The sequence below is a fragment of the Lethenteron reissneri genome, chromosome 36 (assembly GCF_015708825.2).
Source record: "Lethenteron reissneri isolate LAM-NWPU_2019-01 chromosome 36, ASM1570882v1, whole genome shotgun sequence".
Taxonomy (NCBI): domain Eukaryota; kingdom Metazoa; phylum Chordata; class Hyperoartia; order Petromyzontiformes; family Petromyzontidae; genus Lethenteron; species Lethenteron reissneri.
Genome location: NC_083814.1, coordinates 6,154,025 through 6,180,778, shown reverse-complemented (window position 1 = coordinate 6,180,778; position 26,754 = coordinate 6,154,025). Strand labels below are relative to the sequence as shown.

Below are 26,754 nucleotides of genomic sequence, written 5' to 3'. Positions count from 1 at the left end.
GGGTATAACAATGCATAATTTAGTGATTTATCTTCATTATTAAGCTCATTATAAATTCAGCGAATCGTTAAGGAGGGTGCATTGAGGCACCTGTTCTAAGTTGAGTATCGTGTAAATGTATCGTTTCAATGCTTTGCACTAAAGCGCTGTACTTGTGTGCGGAGTTTCAATTGTGGTAAATATTGCCATCTGCTGCTCAAAACGTGTTAGTTCTGCCCATTGCTCAACACAAAACGTGCACGGTGTTTGGTTACTTGTCAGTTTGCAGGGCATCATACACTGGTTTACGTGGTGTTGAAGGCATGGTGCCTGTTTTGTGGATATTTCTGATCATCCTTTTAATTCTATGGTTTACATTAATGCATCGTCTCTCTCTCACTGCTCATCTGTCCAAATCTGCCAAGTAAAAAAAATGCCCGCGATACGGTAACTACCTCGCCCAGTATAACGGAGGGCCTAAGTTCAATCCCAACCCTGACGCCGGTATATTTGGAGTTGGTATGTTCTCCCCGTGGTCGCGTGGATTTTTATCCGGGTCCTCCGGTTTTTCCCCTCCACATTTAGAATCAACATTCGTTTAGAGTATTAGGCTGCGAATACATTTCCGCACAAGTAGCCACTTCGTTGAGCCACCATTTGTTATAGCCAGGTCGCTTCTGGGGAGAAAAAAGCTACATAGCTCATCTTCTTGGTTCTTTCGGTAAAGTCACGTAGAAGGGAAGTAATAAAATAATAAAAATAAAACATAATAATAAAAATAAAACATAATAATGTTTTATTTTTATTATTTTATTACTTCCCTTCTACGTTACTTTACCGAAAGAACCAAGAAGATGAATCCCTGCAGTCACGAAAACTTTAAATCGAAATTTTACTACATAGCTCAGTGGGACTTACCTGGTAAAATAACAAATATAGTTTAATAATAGGGGTTTTCCCGTTTTTACTGGCAACAAAACTGAAACCTTTTTACAAGGACTCATGTGTGCATTAACCACAATACTTGTGGTCAAAATGCAAACAAAAAACACACTCTGATAATATATGCATTGTCCTTGAAACTGATTGGTCTACACCAGAGACGGCTTTCTTTTGAGCCTCGTCTCAATTGGTGCTCGACCAGAGGACGCCAAAAGGCGTACAGCTCAAAGACAACGCACCATCAAAGTAATGAGGGCTCGGGGTAAGCATCTACATCACATGATTCCTTGTAAAAAGGTTTCAGTTTTGTTGCCAGCAAAAAGGGGAAAAACCCTATTATTATATTTTGGTACTGGCAAAGGAGGTCTAATAATGTAAAATATAGTTTGTTGAATAATTGGGATTATTTACAGAAATTATTACCTCCTACTGGAAGCCACTCTTGCAAACGAGACTCATTCTGGTTCCTCGAATTCTCACCTGGTTAAAACAAAATAAACTCGAACACGTGGTGACATTACACACACATTCCTGCAGTACCAACATACTTCAATGTGTAACAATAGTAATAGTAGGCACGATTGGAACGCACAGTGGATATGGGACCGTGCTCAAGATAGACTGCGAGCACAACAATGAAAAAATACATCGTTAAAAAAAAGCAAAATCTATTCTTGGAAGGTCACAGCTCTGAATTTTCATATTCAGTTAGAGTTCATAACACCAGAGTACACACAGAACAATTCTCAAAAGATTTAAATTAGTTTACCACTTCAGATTTAAAGTTGTAAGTGATTAACCCATTCAACAGGAATCAGCTACTCAGAGTGCCTTTCGCCTTGGGATCTGTGACGGGAGCCACGGAATTTCCATTATTTAACATTTAAGCATCGTGTGAGCTCGTTACCATCATTAGTCCCAGAGCAGAACGGAGACCAGCAGCAGCGAATGCCTCCTGTGAAGCGAGGTTGTTAGCAGCAAAAGGGCATGGTGTCACCATTGGAACCTCATTTGCCAGTAAAAAATATGATAATTGTTTTTTTACCCTTCTATCTGGCAACAAAACTGACACCTTTTAATGTATGCACTGTCCTTGAAGTTGAGACAGCTGTCTCGGGTGTGGACCAATCAACTTCAAGGACAGTGCATACATTATCAGAGTTATGTTTTTTGTTTGCATTATGACTGCAGGTATTGTGGTCTATGCAAACATGACTCCTTGTAAAAAAGGTGTCAGTTTTGTTGCCAGATAGAAGGGTAAAAAAACAATTATCAGGGCATGGTGTGTTAAAGTCCGATCACAGGCCACGCAGCGCTCCCTCCGTGAGATATCGCCCCTCCGTGAGCCTTGTACGCGCAGTTCTAAACACGGAACCAGTCTACGCCACGTCGAGATAGTGAGAGATATTGTGCGCAGAATCATCTGCCGATCGACCGGTACCGGCGTTACACGTCCGCCACCACACACGGGAGGGCCCCTTGCGCTCAAGACTTGCGGCTACATTTTTACTCCCCCCCCCCCCCATACCATTGCGGACACAATTTACCACGGTTTAACTATTTTACCCCTTGGTCAAGAGGCAACTACATTAGATGAACCAAAATGTTTCAACGAACCTCCTTCAAATTATAATACATCGATCATCATTAAACATATTTTTTACTGAAGACTGTGTATACGGACGGCTCTGTGGGGTGGCGGTATTGCGACGAGCTATGAACTCGGCGACCTAAGTTGGATTCCCAACCAAAGCAAATGTTAGCGGTGAGTGATATACGAACTGAACCCGAGCTCCCTGTAAGTTGACTCAGCCTCCGTTTAGTGCCTGGTGTGGGGTGTGTAAATAGCAGCACTGCTAAAACTGGAAATTCATTTGCATCTCCATGTGGTCCAACAACCCCAATGACCTGACATGACACGGGAGTGGCTTTTATTCAGCAGTGAGTTAATGAATAAAAGGCCGTAAAAATACAAAGACAAGATTTACATCTTCTTGGTTCTTTCGGTAAAGTCACGTAGAATGGAAATAATAAAATAATAAAAATAAAATAATTCTCACGACGTTTCGGCTACAACGCAAGCAGCCGTCTTCAGGTGAAGAACAGGTATGTTGAGAAGACAGACTCTGTGAGAATGATTTTATTATGTTTATTTTTATTATTTTATTATTTCCATTCTACGTGACTTTACCGAAAGAACCAAGAAGATGAATCCCTGCAGTCACGAAAGCTTTAAATCGAAAAAGATTCACATCATAGTGCACATCCACACATATAGACTGTGATTGCGGGCAACTCAAAACCAGGTTTGAAACGTAACAATGATTTCGCATTCGGTATCGCGACATACATTAGTGTGTGGGAAGATCATTTCCTCTCCTAAACACACATGTGTACGCTGGGTGCCTGTGTTTTAAAATGAAACTTGAATGACCCAGCGCAAGGCAGACTCGTTACCATCTCTCTGTCGCGTATTTCTCCACAAATGACAAATTAATTAGGGGCCGTCCATAAATGACGTCACGCACCTAGGGGGGGGGGGGGTGAGAAATGTGACGTCACATCAAAATGCGCAACTTTTAATAAATATAGACAACACGTTCTACTTAATTAAATCGACTTTTTCATAAATGTTTTCTCCTACAACATCAGAGTGCAGCGGCACATTAAATACGCACTACAATGACAACAGTTTAAAGCGATTTGAAGCATGTTTTTTTTGGGGGGGGGGGGGCAGAGCATTGTGACGTCATATTTGAGGGGGGGGGGTCTGACTTTTTGTGACGCCGTGTGACGAGGGGGGGGGGGGTCAAAAAGTCGTTCAAAATCGCGTGACGTCATTTATGGAGGGCCCCTTAAGAGAATTAAGGTCTCCTTCTCATGAACCCCATTCTCAACTCTGGCACCATTTCCGGTATGATTTAGCCTGATATTAATTTTCAGTAGAAGTCTTCTTTACAGACTGAAAATAATGAGAGCATAACTTCTCACGCACACCGGGCGCCAAACGCACACGCGCGCACACACAGCGCTGTGTAAGCAATTAGATGCAGTTGAATTGTAACGCATAAGTCATGATAATTTGTTTACACAGAAAACGCCGCGGTAGGTTTCAGGCGGCTGGGCCAATTCATTTCTGAGTATTTGTGTGTGCAAGGGGAATTCACAGTGTCGATGGGAAATCCACACACCGTCGTCGTCATCATCATCATCATACTACCACTATTGAATTATTCAAAGATATTTGTATGTTTGTCTTTCCATTTAAAACTCAAAAACTAAAAGTAGTACCGGGATGAGTAAATACGCCCACGATCAGTAAATACTATTTCCTCTTATAAAAATGAGAAATTTCGATTTAAAGCTTTCGTGACTGCATGGATTCATATTCTTGGTTCTTTCGGTAAAGTCACGTAGAAGGGAAATAAAAAAATAATTATCTTAAAAATGAGAAAGTTTGTTTTTTGAGAGGGCATGACCCGACCCTGGACGGTGGGCATACATGTTTTAAGGCGAGAACCAACATCTTCTTGGTTCTTTCGGTAAAGTCACGTAGAATGGAAATAATAAAATAATAAAAATAAAATAATTCTCACGACGTTTCGGCTACAACGCAAGCAGCCGTCTTCAGGTGAAGAACAGGTATGTTGAGAAGACAGACTCTGTGAGAATGATTTTATTATGTTTATTTTTATTATTTTATTATTTCCATTCTACGTGACTTTACCGAAATAACCAAGAAGATGAATCCCTGCAGTCACGAAAGCTTTAAATCGAAACGAGAACCAACACTTTGGCGGCCAACTGCGAGTTTCAAAGCTCGATTAGACGTTGAGAGAATGTCAGCGAGCATGCCAAACAGTGCCTGTGTCGAGAAAGCGATGAGAGAGTGAGAGAGAGAGAGTAGGAATTGCGTGCCATTCGCAAGGCGAACATCGCGATGAAGAGATGACAACCATGGGCACGGCTGCGGTAACGAGAGGGCACTGGAGCCAGAACTAGAGACTCAAACTCACTGGTTCGGCATCGCCGGCACGGGCACTTGGTGCAGTTGCAGCGCCTGCACACTCGAAAGCTATGCCCCCGTACGTACAATGTTTGACAACTCACCTTCTTTTAAACGTCATTCAATGTTGTACTTCGCGTATATTTTTCTTTTCTTCTTCTTGGTTCTTTCGGTAAAGTCACGTAGAAGGGAGATAATAATGCGTTGTGGCCTAAAAGTCGTGAGAATTATATTTTTAAATTATGTTTTATTTTTGTTATTTTATTATGTTTTATTTTTATTATTTTATCATGTTTTATTTTTATTATTTTATTACGTTTTATTTTTATTATTTTATTATCTCCCTTCTACGTAACTTTACCGAAAGAACCAAGAAGATGAATCCCGGCAGTCACGAAAGCTTTAAATCGAAATTTACTTCGTGTATGTTAAGCATGCAACAGTCACGACATGCGAGTTATAAGCGTTAGTTTGTTATACACTTTATTGCGCGCAATGTTTATCGGTTCATTGGAGCTGAGTGTCTCCTCTGTGATGTGCTGTGCTCCTTAACTATGTGAGTGCTTCGGGACTTGTTTTTAAATCCTTTATATTAAGTTCACTTGCTTGCGCGCTTACGACCGTGCAAATCTTTCGGTCGTTTTTTAACTCACTTCCCGTGATCCAATCGAGCTGACATTTTGCACACAGACTCGTTGTGCGTGACAATTTATTTTCGTGAAAATTTTTTCCCCAAAATTTTCCACTTTTTAGGAAAAAAAATATTTCATATTTAATTTAAAATACCAATGTGATAAAAATGAAACTCTTACTCAAGAAAAACAGAAATGAATAATAAAATAAAACCGATGCCACGCATATAAAGGATTTATAGTGAAAAACTTTGTTTTTACGGGTTAATTTTTTTTTCTTGTGTGAGGCGCAGTCAGTGACAAGTGTCGGTATACGCGTTGGGTGCTCTGAGAAGTGACGGTGCCGTCACGCACAAAGTGCTTGTCACACAAGTGAACCACGATACCTCGCTGATCTCGTCACGGAGCATAAAACATCACGCGAACTCCGGTCATCCCCGCTGCAGCGTTGGCTTTTGGCTAGAACGTCGAACAAAGACGGTGGTCACCGCATCGCACGTCTGGAACGCTCTTCCTTCCGATGTTAGGAAGCCAATGGAGCTAAGCACTTTGAAATTATCCAGATTGACAACTCATCTCTTGAGAACTGCTTTTTTGTGTTTAGTCTGTCGTCCTTCCCGCTCCACTCTTAGGTTTTTTCGGTAAAGTCACGTAGGCAAAAAATATATATTTTTTAAATAAAAGTAATAATAGAAATAAAATAAAATAATAAATCACGACGTTTCCCGCGCACCTCCGATTAGCGCGGCTGGCTACGTACGGCGCGAAAGAAGTTCAGCACACATACACACCGGCACATTTCGGGTGTCTATGCCGAGTTGTGGCGGCTATGTACGTGGCCTGCAATCTCAGCGCTGTGGAGGCGGGGGTCGGTGGCTCACACAAATCTCGTGTGAAACTCCCTTCCCGTCGGCTTTGAGCAAGCGCCATACACTGGTTTACCCACAAAGTTCGGACTAATGTCATCTGTTCGTTCTGTACGGGATAGAGTGTTGCACCCTCGCACGTGTGAATTTTGTCCAATCTGTTCCGGTTTCCTCCCGCATGCATGGACACTCACTAATTGTTAAAAAAACATCTTAATATGTAGAGGACTGCAGAACTTTGGGCAATCGTTGAGAGCACCATCTCACGGCCTCGCCGCAGCCTTCCAATTTGTCTGCGGATCCTCGGCGATTGTGAGATGCAAATTGCGCGAACAACGACGCAACATATATGAAACTCAACATGATCATCACTATCATTAGCAGGTGATGATGATGGTCAACTCGTGCCACCTTCCGCTATAGCAGCCGTGACAGTGGTGATGTGTGAATGTCTTCTTCTGTTCCTTGCCCTGCGCTCGATTAAAAGAAAAACACATTTGTATTTGAGCAGGCAAGGCCCACCGAGCTGTGTAGCTCTTTATCGGAAGCGACCTCGCCACAAATGATAGCTCAACGGAGTGGCTTATCGAAGTGGACATGTAAAGCAGCCAAATATTCCAAAAAGCACGCAGCTGAACGTGGAGGGGAAAACCCGGAGAAAAATCCACGTGACCACGGAGATAGAGAGACGCAAACTCCAAATATACAATCTTGATTTGAAGCTTTCGTGACCGCAGGAATCCATACTCTTCGGTTCTTTCGGTAAAGTCACGTGGGTAGAAATAAAATAAAACAAATCACGACGTTTCGATCGGCGGAACAACCACGGCAAGAAAACGCATTGCGTCGTCAGGGTTCGGCATCGAAACCCACGACGGAGACCCCCTTACAAGTTGCCCCTCGGGGTCGAGGCAATTGACATGTCCCCACCGTGGCACCCCCTCCGCTCCGCAGCTCTACCTGCGGAGCGACAACGACCAGGCGGTGGTGGAGATCTGCATCACGCGCGTGACGGCCGCGCTGCGCGAGACGCGCTCCGTGGAGCGGCACGCGCCGTCGCTCGCGTCGCTGTGGGGCGCCTGCCTCGAGAGGGCGCTCACGCACGCGCCACGCGGGGACTCGCCGCACGCCAAGGTGGCCGCGGACATCACCAGCTGCGTACTGCAGGTGTGGGTCGTCGTCGTCGTCATCATCACCGTCGTCATCATCATCACCACAGTCATCATCATCACCAGCTGCGTACTGCAGGTGTGGGTCGTCGTCGTCGTCATCATCACCGTCACCGTTATCATCATCATCACCACCATCATCATCACCACCCTTTATCATCATCATCACCACCACCATTATCATCATCATCACCACCATTATCATCATCACCGTTATCACCAGCTGCGTACCTCAGGTGTGGGTCGTCGTCGTCATCATGATCATCATCACTACCGTCATCATCATCACCACCATTATCACCGTTATCATCATCATCATCATCACCACCGTCATCATAATTTTCACCGTTATCATCATCATCACCACCACCACCATCACCACCACCATTATCATCATCATTATCACCGTTATCACCAGCTGCATACTGCAGGTGTGGGTCGTCGTCGTCGTCGTCATCATCATCATCATCACCACCGTCATCATCATCTTCACTGTTATCATCATCACCACCACCATCATCATCACCATTATCATCATCACCACCACCATCACCACCATCATCACCGTTATCACCAGCAGGATCCTGCAGGTGTGGAGGCTGCAGATGTGGTGCAGAGACTTCATCATCATCACCACCACCACCATCATCATCACCACCACCATTATCATCATCATCACCACCACCAACATTATCATCACCGTCATCATCATCATCACCAGCTGCGTCCTACAGGTGCGGTGCAGAAATGTCATCATCGTCAACACCATCGTAATTATCATCGTCACCATCACCGTTATCATCACCAACTGTGTCCTGCAGGTGCGGTGCTGTGGTTGTGGTACAGAGACGTCATCATCCTCTACATCGTCATTGTTACCATCACTACTATTATCATCACCAACACTACCACCACCACCACCATACCATCATCGTCACCACAGTCATCACCAGTATCGCTGGTCTGTGTGTCCAGGTACTGCTGGGGTTGATTGGTAGACAACATATGTTTGTGTATATCATCATCATTATTATGATCATCATCATCACTGTCATCATCAGCATTGTCGGTCTCTTTGTGCAGACACTGCTTTTTGCACGCAGTAATATCTCGATGTGTATGCTTTAGAAGACCTTACTACCAAGATCCCTTATTAATTTCTCATAATTTGTGACCTCACACTTGAAGAAATTATAATTTAAAAATTAAATGTTATATAGCTGAATTCATGCTAATTGCATCCCGCAATGCTGTACACTAATTATATATACGAGGGCCACATCCTATTTAGAGCAACTTCCAAACAAATAAAAACACTCCGAAAAAGATAAAAATCATAAACAAATCAAGAAATGGCACAAAAACAAAATAAGTTAACACAACAGAGAAAATTAGTCCATTCAGTCTCAACATCCCAGATCACAATCCCAGCGTCTCACACGAGCCAGGAAACATTCCAGGGGGGGGGGGCGGTGTCATCGACCTTCTGCCCAAATCACCACGTCTCTCTTTATTCACGTTATGTTACCAGGTAAGGCCCACTGAGCATGTATAGCTCTTTTTGAGAAGTGGACCTGGCTACAAATGAAAGCTCAACGAAGTGGCTTATCATCATGTGGAAATGTATTGCAGCCAAATACTCTAAACGCGTGTTTCTAAATGTGGAGAGAAAAACCCGTAGGACCCGGAGAAAAGTTCACGCGACCACGGGGAGAGAGAACATGCAAACTACAAATATACAGGTGTCACGGTCGAGATCGAACCCACGACTCCCTGCATAGCAGGCGAGGTAGTTAACATCTTGCTACCGTGGTACCCTTATCTTCTATCTAAGCTTCCGCACCACAACGCAGTCATCGCCCTGCTGATGCATCATCCTTCCTGAACCTTTCCCAAGATTGCATTGATCACAATGATCGATAGAACTGGAGACTGAACACTCCCCTGTCACAGACCTCTTTTTATCGTAAGCCAGTCCGACACTGCCATGGGCATTTGAACACGGCTCTAGCCAATGACGGTAAATTCCTCTCAACACATACTCTCCAATTCCCCCGTGCTCTTAGATGTTTCCAAACTACGTGTCTTGACAATCTGTCATAAGCATTCTCTGTCAAAGAGTGCTGTGTTTAAAAACAATTCCCATTGCATTTTCATTATCTCTCCTAAATATATGGTTGGCCGGCCAGATTTGAAAATCAAACATCTCCTCACTTGCGCTTCCTGCTATAGCGTTCCTCAATCCGCTGTCTCCTATTCTCCGCCCAACTTTACCGAGTGGCTTTCAAAGGACATTCTGCAATATACCTTTTTGGTCAAATAATTTTTCTAGCTATCCTTAAAAAAAAAACTTGGTGAATTTTCTCGAGTGCTTCGAGCTATAATTTCCCTTCCAAGCCGCTCTTACGATGCCATGAAAAATCCGCAAATACTCCACACAACAACGTTCAAGTGAATCCGCAGTGAAGACATCACAATTTTCACACGCTCAAACGAGAAGAGTGTGCTTGTTTTTGCTCGTGATCCAATACCCACGGTGGAAGTTCCATATTTTCATGGCAGGGGACGATTCTTCCCATGACAAACACTGCTGCCTCTCCAAAAAGTCAAGTGACAGTCAAAGTGTCTCCATTCAGCTTACATGAGTGGAACAAATGCGTGGAAGAAGAAGATTCAGCCGCTAATCCGTGTTCATAGACCTGAGCCAGTGATGGAAATTGCACATTACTATGGCAGGAGCCAGTCTTTATATACAGTATAATAATCACAAAATGGTATGTATTTTACCGACACCTGTAAAGATGATGGGCTCGGTCACCGCCACGCCTTAACTTTAAAAGTAATATTCTAATGTAAATGTACAACATTTCGTTCACAAAATGATTTTGTGTGTTCATTTATCTTGAGCCAGCAGCCAAAAATTGCGATCATCAGCACTTCCAGAGTACACGCGCGCCCGCCATTTCTCATTCTCTAAGCCAGACGCACGTGCAGTGCAACGGAAGGAGAGCCCACGTAGTTCTCTCTACGTGGACACCGCGAGAATGAGGACCTATCGGCGTGTGGAATTACTTGCCAGCCCTCTTACCGTGATAAATCTCCAGCTGCTCGCTCTGCTTGTGTCAACGGGCGAATTTTTTTTTATTAAACCCACGCCGGCATGGCCCCAGCAGGAAAGGTAATGGGAATGATCATCTACGCAAGGCTCTGTGTGTGCTCGACAGGAAAGGTCTTTTTCGATTTAAAGCTTTCGTGACTGCAGGGATTCAACTTATTGGTTCTTTCGGTAAAGTCACGTAGAAGGAAAATATTAAAATAATAAAAATAAAACATAATAAAATAATTCTCACGACGTTTCGGCCACAATGCAAGCAGCCGTCCTCAGGTGAATACCAGGTCTGTCGAGAAGGCAGAGTCTGACAGACCTGTTCTCCACCTGAAGACGGCTGCTTGCGTTGTGGCCGAAACGTCGTGAGAATTATTTTATTATGTTTTATTTTTAGAATGTTATTATTTTCCTTCTACGTGACTTTACCGAAAGGACCAAGTAGAGGAAAGCTCTTGCCGCCGGATAACAGGGAAATGGGGCAGCCCTGCAATTGCTTGATCGCACCACTGCTGGAGGAAAGGGCCTCTCTTAAGGGGAGCTCGAGAAAGTGTTTGTCTACTCTTCACATGCTGGACAGACGTGTTGGAAGAAGTGGGGGTACGCACACTTTATCCCACCACACACGACCAGCTGATCGCTGGGTGTACAGAGGCGTGATAGGGGTGTGGGGGGGTAATTCAACCGCTGCGCCGGACGACTGAATCGAACCGGCGACCTCTGGATTGTAAGTGAAATGTGCTGACAATTTCACCATGGATTATAATCGGAGCTGAAACAGTGTTAATTGGAGCAGACAGCAATGAGTGACCTTGTTCTCAGAGCATTATGGGTAAACGCATTTTATAAGCAGAACTCCGTTCTGTCTCCGCATGTAAACGGGAACGAATTCTGCGTTGAATGCGGTCCCCATAGTTTCGATAGAGTGCTCTTGCCAATAACCCCTGGGAATCCAGCAGCATTTGCTGAACAAGCCTGACTACTGATGACACCCAGAAGGTCGAAACTGGTCCAGAGTTTGTGTGCTTTAATACATTCTGCTGGATTATATTGGTCTTGAAAGCCAACATATGTTATATATACACATATTTTAGTATATGGAGACACGCCAAGAATGTGTCTGAGAGGATGGCCTCTGAGGAAATGGAGCGATGCAACTGGCTCGTGTGCACGTGCTGGGTGTGTTGTTGTCTCGTGGAACTATGAGAGGTGGTGGTGACTTGAGGAGGCCTTCATCCAGCAGTGGATTGACCATGGCTGATGATCATGATCATGTTGATGATGTGGAGACACAGAATGGAGTTTTTATTTGATTTGACCATGTTCTTGGTTCATATTTTTGGATCTTTCGGTAAAATCACGTAGAAGGGAAATGATAAAATAATAAAAATAAAACAATAATAACATTCTCACGACGTTTCGGCCACAACACAAGCAGCCGTCCTCAGGTGAAGAACAGAGCTTTTGGAAAGACAGCGTCCTGTCGTGAGATTTTTCTTATGTTTTATTATTATTCTATTATTTCCCTTCTACGTGACTTTACCGAAAGATCCAAGAATATGAATCCCTGCAGTCACGAAAGCTTTAAGTCGAAATGTTTTTGGTTCTTTAATATATCTTGGAGCCACAGGCCCTATGGGTCTGCTGGACTCGGCAGCATGGAGTCTGTTATGTCTAGGAGATATCTATAACTGGATTGTCAGACACCGGAGATGTATTTTGTCTGAATGTAAATTCTGTTCAATTCCAATCTTTTTCTTTATGGTTACAAAGCCTTCGACTGAATTACTTTTGACCTACACTTCCTTAAAAGCACAAAGCCGAAAACTATTTAACAGTTTTTAAGCTTTAAATAATTGTACAGCAACATGCATTACGTCATTTATGTCAGCATCATATCTGATACAATAATAATAACAGAACGAAATGTTACTGGGCATGTTTCATCAAGATAGTTATATCAACACGTAACAAAACTCAAATATTTATTTCATAATACTATTTTAATATCAGTGATAATATTTATGACACAATTAATCCACTGCCTTTTTTTGTTTCGTAATTACTAATAGAGAGAGTCCTTTGTCATGGCGCTGCTGGATAAGGGCCTCCTCACCCCTCCTGGACAATGCGGATTTTTTGGTGAAGGTGGGGAGAGTTAATGTCAAAGCATAGAAGTACAGTCTAACAAGGCCCTCACCCAGCAGTGGAGTGGATGTAAATGCATGCACACAACATAGCACACGTGCACTCTAACGCAACGCAGTCTATCTCTGCTGCTTTATGGTTAGCAACGGACATTGAGCCAGGGGCATGGATCCCCACCAAAGCCATTGTCCCAACGTGCCCCCCCCTCCCCTCTTTCAGCAGCAAAGCAGGGGTGTGGAAATACACGATAAAACCCCCAGCGGGGCTCTGGAGTAATTTATTGTTGCGTCTCTCTGTGCTGGGGAAAAAAGGGTCCACGATCCCATTACAGTTTTTTTTTTGCCACGGGAAGGTCACGTGACCTTGGGTAAACTTGGCGTAAACAATAGTAGGGGGCTTTTTGAGGAGTTGAAATGGCCGGAAAATGTTTGGGGCTTGCATAGGGCAACAGCAAGGAGAGGAGTGAGTGGGGTAAGTGGGTGAGGTGATGGTTTTGAGTCAAGAAAATAAATGCATAGCGTGTGTAATGGGTCATGTTTTAATGTCCGTAATAAAGTTTTTGGGGGGGGGAGTTTAGATCGCGTAAATATAAATCTGTCGTAAACTCCACCACCACCTAGATTTGAAGCTTTCGTGACTGGGGAACATACTCTTAGTTCTTTCGGTAAAGTCATGTCGGTAAAGAATGAAATTAAATTAATAAAAATAAAATAAAAATCATGACGTTTCGGAGGCAACACAAGTCTCCGTCATCAGGTGGGACCGTCACAGCCAGATTTGCTGTATCAAGTGAGGCAGGGATTCCAAGATGCAAGTTTTGCCTCATTTGATACAGCAAATCTGGCTCTGACGGTCCCACCTGATGACGGAGACTTGTGTTGCCTCCGAAACGTCGTGATTTTTATTTTATTTTTATTAATTTTAATTTCATTTTTTACCTACGTGACTTTACCGAAAGAACTAAGAGTATCCACCATCACCACCACAGCCAATTAGTAGGGCTTGTCACGTGAACACAATATGCCAATTAGCGATTACTTCAACACATCGGCGCGATGGCGGGTAAGCGCACGCAACGCGTTTACAATTCGACCTCGACGTTTCGTTGGTGATTGCAACAGCCGGCTTCATCAGGCGGTTCGCCAGCATTGTGAAGAAGCCTTCCTAGCTTCGTTCCGGTCTCCCCCCCCCCCCCGCTCAACGTTATTGACAGCACGGTTACAGCTCGGCTCACCAAAGGTTGACCAAGAGGCTCTGAGAAATAAATATTGGTCTATCCCCCCCCTTCCTTTATAATGTCCACCTCGCGCAGGAGAGAAAAAAATGAACTCCAACACATTCGTCAACAACACTGCAACCTTTATATGAAAAAATAATACGTAATAATATCATATCAGGCAACGCTAGGGGTAATGATCGTTCTTCGTAGCAGAGAGATAACGAAGAAGAATCGTTGCCGAAAACATTGCATATCGTACGTTTTGATTTCCTACACAGGGCAGTGTTATTTTGCCTGTGCACCACTGCCTGTGCTGTATCACTAACATCTGTCTCTTGCATAAGCGTGCAGGGCAGAGCTTTTATAGCCATGCTGACAGGGCCATTGGGAGGTCAGCCCGTGCTGAAAGCAAAAGTAATGCATTGCAATGAGCGCTCGGCTGGTATTGTGAGGTTTTCACAAAGTAAACGGTGAAGATGATTAATTGGAATCGATGGTATTAGACAAACATCTGTCAGCCTTTCAACGTGAACATCACAAATACAACGTGCAAAACATACACGTTTTACTGCTGTAAAAATCAGTTAAGGCTGAACTAATGTATTGACTATAAAATGAATGGATATATTGCTCAAATGTCTACTTTATTGGGGCGTTAAAGTTGTGTAATCAATTAATTATCATAAAACTATCATAGCACCCGTGAAACTAATGGAACACCGATTAAACTGATGATGCCAATAGCCTCTATATGGCTCAGAGTTTGTAAGTGGATATTTTTAGATTAGCCACAAACTGTTTAAATCCAAGCTAGTGTGAAAACCAGGGTGGAGCGGTGACGCGGTGGTTAGAACACCACGTCATGGATCCAGCGAGCTGAGTTCGATCCTGGCCGGGGGATAACATCAGTAGCGAGTGATGTGTATATATATGCCACGGCGGCGAGATGTTAACTATCTCGCCTGGTATGCAGGAGGAAGTGGGTTCGATCCCGTCCTTGACGCCTGCTGTAAATTTGAAGTTTGCGTGTTCTTTCTGTGGTCGCGTGGATTTTTCTCGGAGACTTCCGGGTTTCCCCTCCATATTTAGAAACACGCGTTTCGAGTATTTGGCTGTAATACATTTCCACATGATAAGCCACTTCGTTAAGCTATCATTTGTGGCCAGCTTCCTTCTGAAAAAGAGCTGTATAGCTCTGTGAGCCTCACCTGGTAAAACCAAATTAAGAGCAACATGGTTATTCGAGCACAGCATATAAAGCGAGAGACCAGAGAGAATGAGGTACTAAGATTTGAAGTCTGCACTAAAAATCATGGGGCCTGATGAGAACTACGTAAAAAAATATTTCCAATGGGCAGTTTTTTTTTAAATAAGCACATGCTTAGTGATGTAATATTCCCTATTGAGTACCAATAAAGTACGAAATAAATAAATGTATATTCCCACTAATATAACAAAAATTGCTAGCACAGTGTATTGTGAGAACGTTTGTTATTGTAAGAACAAAAAAGCTGCAACCCCCTGACAGTGCATTCCTGGGCCCAATCACCAATTCAATAAAATACATTTTGTTAAATAATTAATTAGTGTCATGTTTACGTCACCCGGAATGTGCCCGATCTCATCAGAGCTCAGAGCCTCGGCAGCGTTGAGGCCTCACCAGAAGGATGTCGTCATTGCAACTCATGGGGACTGCCTGGAAACTCCACGTATTGTGGAGATCCAGTCCGGAAGTGGAGTCGTGAATTTAACTCCGCCGAAATTTGAGCATGACCAAGTTACAGAACTTGAGTCTTCCCAGATACTCCGTTTGTCCTCCCACATGCCAAACACAAAGTACATAGAACTGTCTTCTTGGTTCTTTCGGTAAAGTCACGTAGAATGGAAATAATAAAATAATAAAAATAAAACAATAAAATAATTCTCACGACGTTTCAGCCACAACGCAAGCAGCCGTCCTCAGGTGAAGACCAGGTCTGTCGGGGAGACATCGTCTGGACCTGGTCTTCACCTGAGGACGGCTGCTTGCGTTGTGGCCGAAACGTCGTGATAATTATTTAATTATGTTTTATTTGTATTATTTTATTATTTTCATTCTACGTGACTTTGCCGAAAGAACCAAGAAGATGAATCCCTGCAGTCACGAAAGCTTTAAATCGATACATAGAACTGGCGAAACATCCCAATTCAAGACCCACTGGAAAAGGGGACTTTGGACCCATGAAGGCTTTCCTGGGTAAATAAATGACATTATAATTATTTTATAATTGTTACATTGAGGCGTTACATGATTTGGCGAGGTTGTGGCTTGCCGCGGTTCAATTTCCTGGCAAGGCAGCTGCAATAATGGTGCAAGTTTATTTTTAAATCTCCCACGCCTCTGTCTATCCAGCAGATTAAACAGGTACACTAGAGTCAGTCGGTATGCAGGTCCTGTGTGGTGGGGTAAAGTGCGGATACTTCGATCTCTTCCAAGACATCTGGCTAGCGTGGAAGAGTAGGCCAAAATCTCCACCCTCTATAGGGGTTCTCAAAGAGCTTCGTCTTAAACCAAGCGCTACGGCCAGCAGTGATGCGAGCAAGCGCTGCACATTTTTTAAAATCCTTTATATTAAGTTCGCTTGCTTGCTTGCGTGCTTGCGTGCTTGCTTGCTTGCTTACGACCGTGCAAATCTTTCGGTCGTTTTTTAACCCACTTCCCATGATCCAATCGAGCTGACATTTTGCACACAGACTCGTTGTGCGAGACAATTCATGTTCGTGAAAAACATTTTCCCAAAATTTTACACTGTTTAGGGAAAACAAATTAAATATTTAATTACCAATTGCTTAATACTGGCAGACAATCATCTGACCCATAGGTGGCAGCCATCTCAAGCCAGAGGACGAGAGGACTCGAGCCGCCACGCATATAAAGGATTTATAGTGAAAAACTTTGTTTTTACGGGTTATACTTGTTAAAAGTTTTTTTCACGAGTTAATCTCCACGGAATGCATAACATTACTTGACATATGTTGGCTTGGCACATTATGAATTCGTCTAGGACTCTAGGAACTGATTAATCGGCTTCCTCGGCATGACCTATGCATGTACGGCAATTTGAGCCATTAATCAGTTACCGTGATGTATTTAATTGCCCACGCTGCGAGGGGCTGTACTCGTACGGTTTGCCCCGGTGTCTCCCTGTACTCGATGTGGATTGACGACCTTTCGGTTGGCCTCATTTTGGGAGACTCCAAGTGCCCTCCTCCTCATCCCCCCACCTTGCTCCTGTAATCATTTGCATCTGTTGCCAACTCCTTGAAAACAGATTGCTCAACTCTCAAGACGTCCCCCGTTTTACAGGAACCGGCCGTCAAGAATCAGCAAATATGGAAACGATTACACGAAGACATTATTTTACGTGTGTGTGTACTCCACAATTGTGTTTTTACGACAGGATATTCCATTTGAAACGATCATGCAATTTGCGATTTGTTGGAGGTTTTTGTTCGAATGTTGTTAGGCAATAATTTGAGTGCTACAACTGAGTGTAGTTTTGTTCAATTACAGCTTCAAATGATGGTCACAGTGATTTATCGAGACGCGTGCTGCTGGTGTGGAGTCATCCACGGAACTCTGTGAAACAAACCAAAACTGACACCAACAAAGACATAAAATTAAATGATTACATGTACAAGAACTTACGTACACACATGACCGCATTTTCTTTTGAAGTTAAAAAATCTTTCACCCGGACAAACCCTCGCGACGTGGAACATCTCATTTGCAAGCGTTTCCAGGATGTCGGCTGACAAGTATTCTTCACACTTCTAAATATGCATCTCTGTTGGATGAGAAGGCAAACAGATGTTGTCATCAAACTCTTCTGCCGAAACTCTATAGGCACGCACGGAGGCTGGGACATCACTCAGTTCGGTAGAGCTATAGGCTTCAAGTGGTTGTCCTATAGAGAGAAGCTGCAGTGCTTATCCTATAGAGTGGTTGTCCTATAGAGAGAAGCTGCAGTGCTTATCCTATATAGTGGTTGTCCTATAGAGTGGTTGTCCTATAGAGTGGTTATCCTATAGAGTGGTTGTCCTATAGAGTGATTATCCTATAGAGTGAAGCTGCAGTGCTTATCCTATAGAGTGGTTGTCCTATAGAGTGGTTATCCTATAGAGTGATTATCCTATAGAGTGGTTGTCCTATAGAAAGAAGCTGCAGTGGTTATCCTATAGAGTGGTTGTCCTATAGAGTGGTTATCCTATAGAGTGATTATCCTATAGAGTGGTTGTCCTATAGAGAGAAGCTGCAGTGGTTATCCTATAGAGTGGTTGTCCTATAGAGTGGTTATCCTATAGAGTGATTATCCTATAAAGTGGTTATCCTATAGAGTGATTATCCTATAGAGTGGTTGTCCTATAGAGAGAAGCTGCAGTGGTTGTCCTATAGAGTGGTTATCCTATAGAGTGGTTGTTCTGTGGAGAACTTTGTGTGGATGCCCGAACGTCATAGAGAGTGGGGAGTGGTGGTGCAGTCGTAAGAGCGCTGCGCTATGAACCTAATGAAACAAGTTCGATTCCTGCTCGTGACCAACACCAATTACGATTATCTGAACCGGTTCTAGGCCTCCCCTAGGTCGACTCAGCCTCAAACGAGTACCTGGAGCGATGTGTAAACATTGCCACTCGGGAGATAAAGGTGGCCGGGCGTGGTACTGGCCTCGTGTGCCGAGCCGGCCTTCATAGGTGTTTGCTCGTAGCACTTGCCCCAGAATCTGGTAAGGCTATATGGGTTGGGGGGGGGGGTCTTTGTCTTTATTCTACAGAGAGAGAGCTCTAGAGGGCCCCTCTAGAGGTTGTTTTGGGCCACTCTTATATGCCGACAAGATATCTTGGAAGATGTGGGAATACCCATACATTAGCCTACCATACGCGGCCTGTCGATCAGCTAATGTTGCTATCCATATATATATTGCTCGGTGAACAGAGGCGATGGGATTTAAGAAACGTTCCCATTGGTTCAACTGACGCGCCGAAAAATGGAACCGGATAACTGTGAATTGCCAAGTCTGGCGTGTAAACCATCGCACCACAGCCGCATAGCCGCTCTCCATCGTGGGACCGAGGACATATCCAGGACTTGCTAACGGTGACAAGGTGGGGGGGGGGGGGTAATTTTACTCTTCAGAACAAACATGGCATCCAGTGTGTCGTGGCACGGTCTGTGCTTTCTAACCATATTTCCGCATCGTGTAAAATAACAATAATTTTTTTTTAAATGCTGTGTAAATTGATTGCACTTGGCTCTCAAAGCCATTTTGGACCCATGCGCTTAACCTTCAATGATGCGAGTTGAATGAAGTTCAAAGAACCTTGTGAAAGATCCAACGCAGAAAATCCCTGGGGTTTATCTTCCACGAAGCTCAAGATCTACTCTAAAACCGTATCCACTACACAAACCATGGCAGCCGATGCGGATACCTGACGATGCACAAATGGAAATTTAAAAATACTCTCCAGTAGCGTGCGACTGTGGTCATTCAGAACAGACCGTGCAACGTATAACGACGCAATGCTCGATCCACAACTACGAAGGAGACATCATCACAGCAATACACTCTGACGCGGCTGTCTCTGGCACGACCACACGAATGCGACATCGTAGTCGTAGATGCTCGCCATCATCTACATCGCCAGGCCGTACGAACCAAGAAAAACTTGGCTCGCTTGCGAAAGAGCTCCTCCCGGCATCTCCGGATTTGACATCTGGCCCAGCGAAAGACGTTCGGGGCTCGCCGCAGGATGCTGGACCCCACGTGGTGCTTTGCTCCAGTTGCGTGGTGATGCAACGCAGCGCCCGAGAGAGGAGTTGCTGGATGGCGGCAGGCAGCTTCCTGTGACGCCTGCGAAACGAATTCCACGGATCCATGCCTCCCCCCGCGCAGACGTAGCGCTACGCACGTGCGTTGTGAGATATAGGCGAGCGTCATGGGATATATATTAATATATGTGTAAAAAATACTTACTGCTGTAACCGATATTAGGCATGTGTCGATTCACCATCCACCAAGCGTTTTCATTATTTAGATTAATTTGGCTGCTTCACATTCCCGCATGATAAGCCACTTCGTTTGAGCTAGCATTTGTGACCAGGTCGCTTCTGAATTGGAAGCTAATAGCTCAGTGGGCTTTACCTGGAAAAATAAAATTGTTTAGTTTACTTTGTATATATTTTTGGTTATTTGCTTACCTTCCATATACTTTGCACTCCTATCGTGTTTTTGTATTGGTTGTTGTCGTAAACATTCTGATCCGCCCCTACTCGACATCTGTGAAAGATAGTTTTATAGCTAATCGAATTCCTCCAGTATACATACATTTAAACAAAAATAATGATATTCTTGGTTCTTTCGGTAAAGTCACGTAGAAGGGAAATAATAAAATAATATAAATATTAAACCAAAAAAATTCTCACGACGTTTCGACTGCAACACAAGCAATCATCATCAGGTGTGAAATCCACAGCAAGAAAATTTGAAAAAAGTGGCGGTTTATATATATATATTTACATTATATTCTTTTTTATTTCCCTTCTACGTGACTTTACCGGAAGAACCAAGAATATGAATCCCTGCAGTCACGAAAGCTTTAAATACAAAAATTATGATTCTGAACTACTTGAGTTACCGCACGAAGTTGGGCAGGCTTTTGCCAGAAACTCGCATTTACACTCGATCCAAATTCTGACGTAGAAATCCGAGCAGGCCCCGGGTGGCGAGATGAGAACTCAGGCTCTGGCACGAGTTGGCAGCCCACTTGAGTTGTTTAAAAGAGTAGAAATGGGGTGAGTGGTGAGGGTGGGTGGCTGACAATTGGAGTATATGCTCGAATACTGTGGTTCATTGAAATGCGGTGTTATTGTTGGATAATCCACCACGATTTGTCAGTGTGTGTACATTATTCTTCTGGCGCCTCAATGTTGATAAAAAAATGAGATTATATTTTGCGACAGGAACACTGTTTCAGTGAGCCGTCAGTTGGCTTTATAAAGAAGAACAATTGCTTTTCAAATTCAATGTACAAAGCAAAGTAAATTCAGTTTAAGTGTGTGACTGAGTGGTCAATGCTGCCACACGTCTTCTGAGTAACACACACACCGAGCATGCTTTCAGTGCGTGTGTCATTTGTGTTTCCTGCGAATTGTAAAGTACTGAACGTTTGACCATAAACATCTCCAGCGAGTGTTTACAGCAGAAGCTTGTGGTTGGGATGGATTTGGGGGAACCAATTGAAGAGGCAAGCTACCCGTGCGGATGTCACCGCAGGTTCATATGGCCTCAACCAAAACTAAACAGCTCTCCAAGTCTACCGAACTAATTCTAGATTTGAAGTTTTCGTGACTGCAAGGATCCATACTCTTTGTTTTTTTTTTCGGTAAAGTCACGTAGGTGAAAACAAAATAAAGTAAAAATGAAACAACTAAATTAAATCACGACGTTTCGGGAGCAACACAAGCATCCGTCATCAGGTGTGACTGCTCCAGCAAAATTACTGTAGTGTATGAAGAGAGCTCTTTAGAGACACGTGTTTATATAGGGTACTAGGGGGGGGGAGGAGCCAAGGGGTCGGGGGAGGGGCATGCGGCAGGCCGTGTGGTATCGTGGGCGGTTGGGCAGGGGATTAGCATGAGTTAAGTCGATAGAAAACCATCTCGGGGAGGGGAGGGTGAGTGTGGGTACGGTGCTTGTGCGACAAATGTGGACGTGAGGGAAACGGGGGAGGAGGGGGAAGAGTAGGATGGGGGGGACAATTTTTTGCGCTATTGAAACACTGTTATACATCAACATTTCTTAGTGATGGTGGTGTATCAGGCTGGGAGTAAAAGACTGGAAATATGGATATGGCTGTAAAATTATACGGCAGCTAAAGTTTGACTTGGTTGATGACATACTTCCAATAATTGCTTAAATTGAAACCATCCTCTCGGTTGAAGTTGTGCCTATGTTTGTATATCTACCGAACTACACATGCTATACGTGTGCTATACACGTCTAATATAGTATATATTTAGAACCTCCGTCGCAGCCCCCGTCATTTGGAACACCATCCCTATTCAAATCCATAACGAACATTAATTGTCTTCGTTCAAATACCACCTCTTCAGCTCGACATTTCACCGCGAGTCTCCCTGGAACCGCGCGACGCGACCTGACACTGAGCTCGCCTCCGTGCCTCAGAATTGGCTCTTCGGTCCGCAATGTTGCGCGCGTTATAAATTGTATTATTATTATTACAATTTTATGCTATACACGTGCATACTGCAGTGCCGACTGCGGGTATAACAAAACTAGCTCACGTGTTGCATAACGGCACCGAGAGAGATTTTGGCGGCAGCTTGAGTATTTCTGCTTGCACTATCTGCAACCCCTCCCTGTGGTCACGTGCGTTGTTCGCTTCCTCTGCCTGGCCAAGTTCATGAGTTAAGACCTTCCTCTGTTTTTCTCCAGTTCTCCCCTTGAATATGAGACTTCTGATCTCAGTGGGCTCTGACCCGGTAATAAATAAAAGTCACCATGAGCGCCATTTTGTTTCCTTTGCACGCGACTAACATCTTTCTCCACTCTGAACCTGACCCATTTTTATAGCACTGCGGTATAAATCCTGACCTTACCCCTGAGTAATTACCCCATATGCAGGTCTCCACATCGCCCTTTCCTGCTTCATCATTAATGGCCATCATCTATCCACAGCTGGATGAAGGGCTCCCCAAGCCACCCCTATCTCTCGCGGTCTTGCAATGCGACGAGTCACCTAGATCTCGAACATGGGCGTATTTTATGACTCCATCTCCATAGCAGGCTTACTCTCGGTCATGTTCATTCCTGATTGCCCCCCCCCCATCCCACACTTAATGTCCAATCTCTGATGTGCAGCATTTTCAGATATGCTCATCAACTCATTTGGTGGCAGCAATTTGGAGTGGCCATCTGAAGCTGGGAGCTGAGGGATGGACTTAGTAAATGCACCACAGAATTTAAATGTCAGAATCTGACCTCGTGCTCAAACGAGCAATGTGTTGTGCTCATCTTGTACTGGTGGCCCTTCGCCAGCTGTGGAAATTCCACATTCCTGGGATCAGCCTGTCCCTAGGTCAACAGCCATTGCAAAGTGGTATGAATGTGAATTATATATGACTAAGAAGGATGATGGATTGAATTTGAGGTATTACCTATCCACAGTGAGTGACATGCTCTGCCACTCTCTCACCCACCCAGCCGTCTTACACAAAGCAGACTTTGTTGTGGAAGGAGTGAGGGGGGGGGGTGTGGATATGCCCAAGGACTTTATTTCTTATTCCGTGGCCACACGCGGCCTACCACTCCCATATGTACCTACCACTGCAACCATCTTGATGTTCATGAGGATGACATATATCCATCGCTGGACGCATCTTAAGCCACACTAATCGGGTACTTGAGGGGAACACTGTGGTTACAGTGTTAGCGCACTCAAGCCACGTCTGTCATTGCAAGGGCCCCTTTACGCTCAGAAACAACGTAGCTTCGCGTCGTTTTCGGACAACGAACGTGTGTCCTGAAAACCTAATTTCTTTGGAACTGCTCTATTAAGTTTAGTTTGTTGTCCTTCCCTCCAGCACCTTCGATTGGCACGGTTGGCTACATACGGTGCGAAAGGAGTTCAACATGCACGTATTTACACACATCGCCAAACTCACGTTTCACGGCAAACCCTCTCCCCCCTTTGCCGCCCGTTTACACGTTTGCCTTTTCTCCGTCCCGATATCTCGCGCGTAGAACTACGGGCGTCCGGCCATGATGCGCGTGGCCGTGCCGGTGGCGGTGAGGTTCCTGCGGAGGGGCGACGCGGAGGTGTCGAGGAGCATGTCCAGCGTGATCGCCCTGGCCGCCATGGGGCAGGCCCCCCTCCTGGGCCAGCACGTGGAGGCGGTGGCTGACAGCGTCATCGCAGGTACCGCGCCACGGTGGCCACGGGGACGTTGACCAACCCCCGGTGTGCAAGGAGGCCGTGGGTTCGATCTCGACCCTGATGCCTGCTGTTATTTCTAGATTTGAAGCTGTCGTGGCTGCAAGGATTCATACTCTTAGTTCTTTCGGTAAAGTCACGTAGGTAAAAAATGAAATTAAAATTAATAAAAAATAAAAACAATAAAATCACGACGTTTCGGAGGCAACACAAGCTTCCGTCTTCAGGTGAAACTGTCACAGCAAAAAATCTGTATCAAGTGTGACAGTTTCACTTGAAGACGGAAGCTTGTGTTGCCTCCGAAACGTCGTGATTTTATTGTTTTTATTTTTTATTAATTTTAGTTTCATTTTTTACCTACGTGACTTTACCGAAAGAACTAAGACAGGCGTCGGCAACCAAAATAACAAGAAGAGCCATTTCTTTCCAATTCGGTACAAAATTCAGTATTTCAAGAGCCGCAATGCATCTGAGTACATACTGTACTCACGTACATATCGTCAAGAAGCAGCCCGTAAAGAGCCGCATGCGGCTCCGGAGCCGTAGGTTGCCGACCCCTGAACTAAGAGTATGAAGCCTGCTGTTATATTTGGGAGTTTGCGTGTCTCTCTCTCTCACTCACCTCGTGGTCGTGCGGATTTTTTTTCTCCGGGTCCTCCAGTTTTTTTCCCTCCACATTTCTTATCAACGTGCGTTTAGAGTATTTGACTGCTATACATTTCCACGTGATAAGCCACTTCGTTGCGCTATCATTTGTGGCCAGGTCGCTTCTGAAAAAGAGCTATAGAGCTTATTTATAGTTTAAACAGTTTTTAGTTTCAAACGTCTCCAGGTCCCCCTGAGCTGAGACAGCAGCGAGGTAAAGCCACAGCCCCTGCAATTGCCCGCGTACGACACTGTTACCGGAAAAGTCTGTATTTTAGTGGGGCTCTCGAGATCACTTTGGCCTTACTCTGCCATGATGGCCAGATGTCTTGGCAAATGTGGGAGTACACACACTACACCCCACAACATTGGTCATGTTGATCGACTAAACGTGGTCGATCGTATTTATACCATCGGATGGACGGAGGAGGCTTGGGGTATTTTAGAAACTTGCACCATTGATTCAACTACCTTGCTGGGAGGGAGATCCACCGGGTTACTTGCAAGGCCAGTGTGCTGACCACTGCGGCATTACATCATCCATGAAACAGCAGTGGAATTCCCTATTCCCAAGTGTTCGGCTATTTTCTTGACATTAAACAATGAGCCATGACTTACAACCCTCTGTTAAGCCACTGTTGGATAAAGGCCTCCCCATGCTGTTTTTGCTTGTTTTGACCAAACCTCACCACGTTGGTCATGGGGGGGCAGGGGGAGGGAGCAAACATGTGGGACCAGGACCAGGATCAAAATCTAAATGATAGAATAAATTGGATAATTGCATTTAATAAACATACAAATGTGCCTAAATAGGGAACATCTTATAATCAGTGCACCTCACCAGCCATGAAATATGGATCAGGAGCATATCACTCGACACCAGCGTTAGGCGTGGCTGGGAAGTAAGGTGGGATTTTTGGACTCATTGTGCGAGCGTGCTAACCACTGCGCCACCGCTCCACTCCCATATCTGTATATCTGCCATCTATACGCATTTACTTATCTCTTTTTTTGGGTGTTAGACTTGTCTTCCGGGTGAATCAAGTATTAATTTACACACTTCTACAGCATTTTGCTCAAACCAATTGGAGTTGCACACGGAATTGAGCAGACACGGTCCTTCCGATCGTGAAAACATTCCTGCGGAGGGAGCTGGTAGGAACGTTGGGTTGTTCGGTCAATGGCCAGGGTCAACAGCGGCGTGGTGTATTCCGCACCCAGCCCCTCCCCACCCTCCCCACCCAGCCCCTCCCCACCCTCCAATCCCCACCCAGCCCCTCCCCACCCTCCAATCCCCACCCAGCCCCTCCCTCCCCACCCAGCCCCTCCCCACCCTCCCCTCTCCACCCAGCCCATCCCTCCCATTTTTGAATGCACGACGGACGGACGGACACAATAATCCCCTGTGGGCTAGTGGAACCAGGAGGTTCCTACCAATATAATTTTTTATGCCTGAGCCTCATACTAGCTGAGACACTTGGATTCGTACGGATGTTTTACTCTAGGCCTAATAAGCAAATTATGAGGATGATGATGATGATGCTGCTGAAGAAGAGAATATATATGACTATAAAGCAAAGACGGATAATTGGATTTTGTGTATATGTGTTGCACACTCGAGATGAAGGACGTGGGCAGGTGCTCCAAATCGAGGGCAAGCACATTTATTTATTGTGGTTCATATGAATCTTGGGAAGAACAGCACCGTCACTCTGTAAAATGCAACAGCGCGTGTTACACGCAGCAAATCTTCCGAGACGCCATTAACCACGTGGCTGGTTTACACGTGCGGTTATTCATTAACCCTGCCAGCCACCTACAGGCCCGACTCAGACATTACATGCTGCTGTACACACTTGCATTGATGCACTGCACAGCACATCAGGACCTTCACAGAACCACACTCTACTCCCTTGCTGCACAAGGACATACTTAAAAGAGTGATCCATTCCTAATGTGCCACATATGGCATCTATTCATGGCCATCCATTCACAAAGACGTGTTGCTTCAGCAATTTCATTTCCGTTGTTTGCGCGGTGCACATGAGCACA

General features: G+C 44.6%; 1 protein-coding gene across 6 annotated transcripts in view; it reads left to right on the top strand.

Moving 5' to 3' along the window:
* VEPH1 (ventricular zone expressed PH domain containing 1) overlaps window positions 1-26,754 on the top strand; it is a 202,212-nt gene that overhangs the window by 56,442 nt on the left and 119,016 nt on the right. For 5 of the 6 annotated variants that reach the window (XM_061565944.1, XM_061565947.1, XM_061565945.1 and 2 more), the window contains 2 exons: window positions 7,380-7,592; window positions 23,868-24,042. In XM_061565944.1, the coding sequence (XP_061421928.1) occupies window positions 7,380-7,592; window positions 23,868-24,042 (388 nt within the window). The remainder of the gene's footprint in view (window positions 1-7,379; window positions 7,593-23,867; window positions 24,043-26,754) is intronic. The other variant, XM_061565948.1, reaches the window with a different exon arrangement.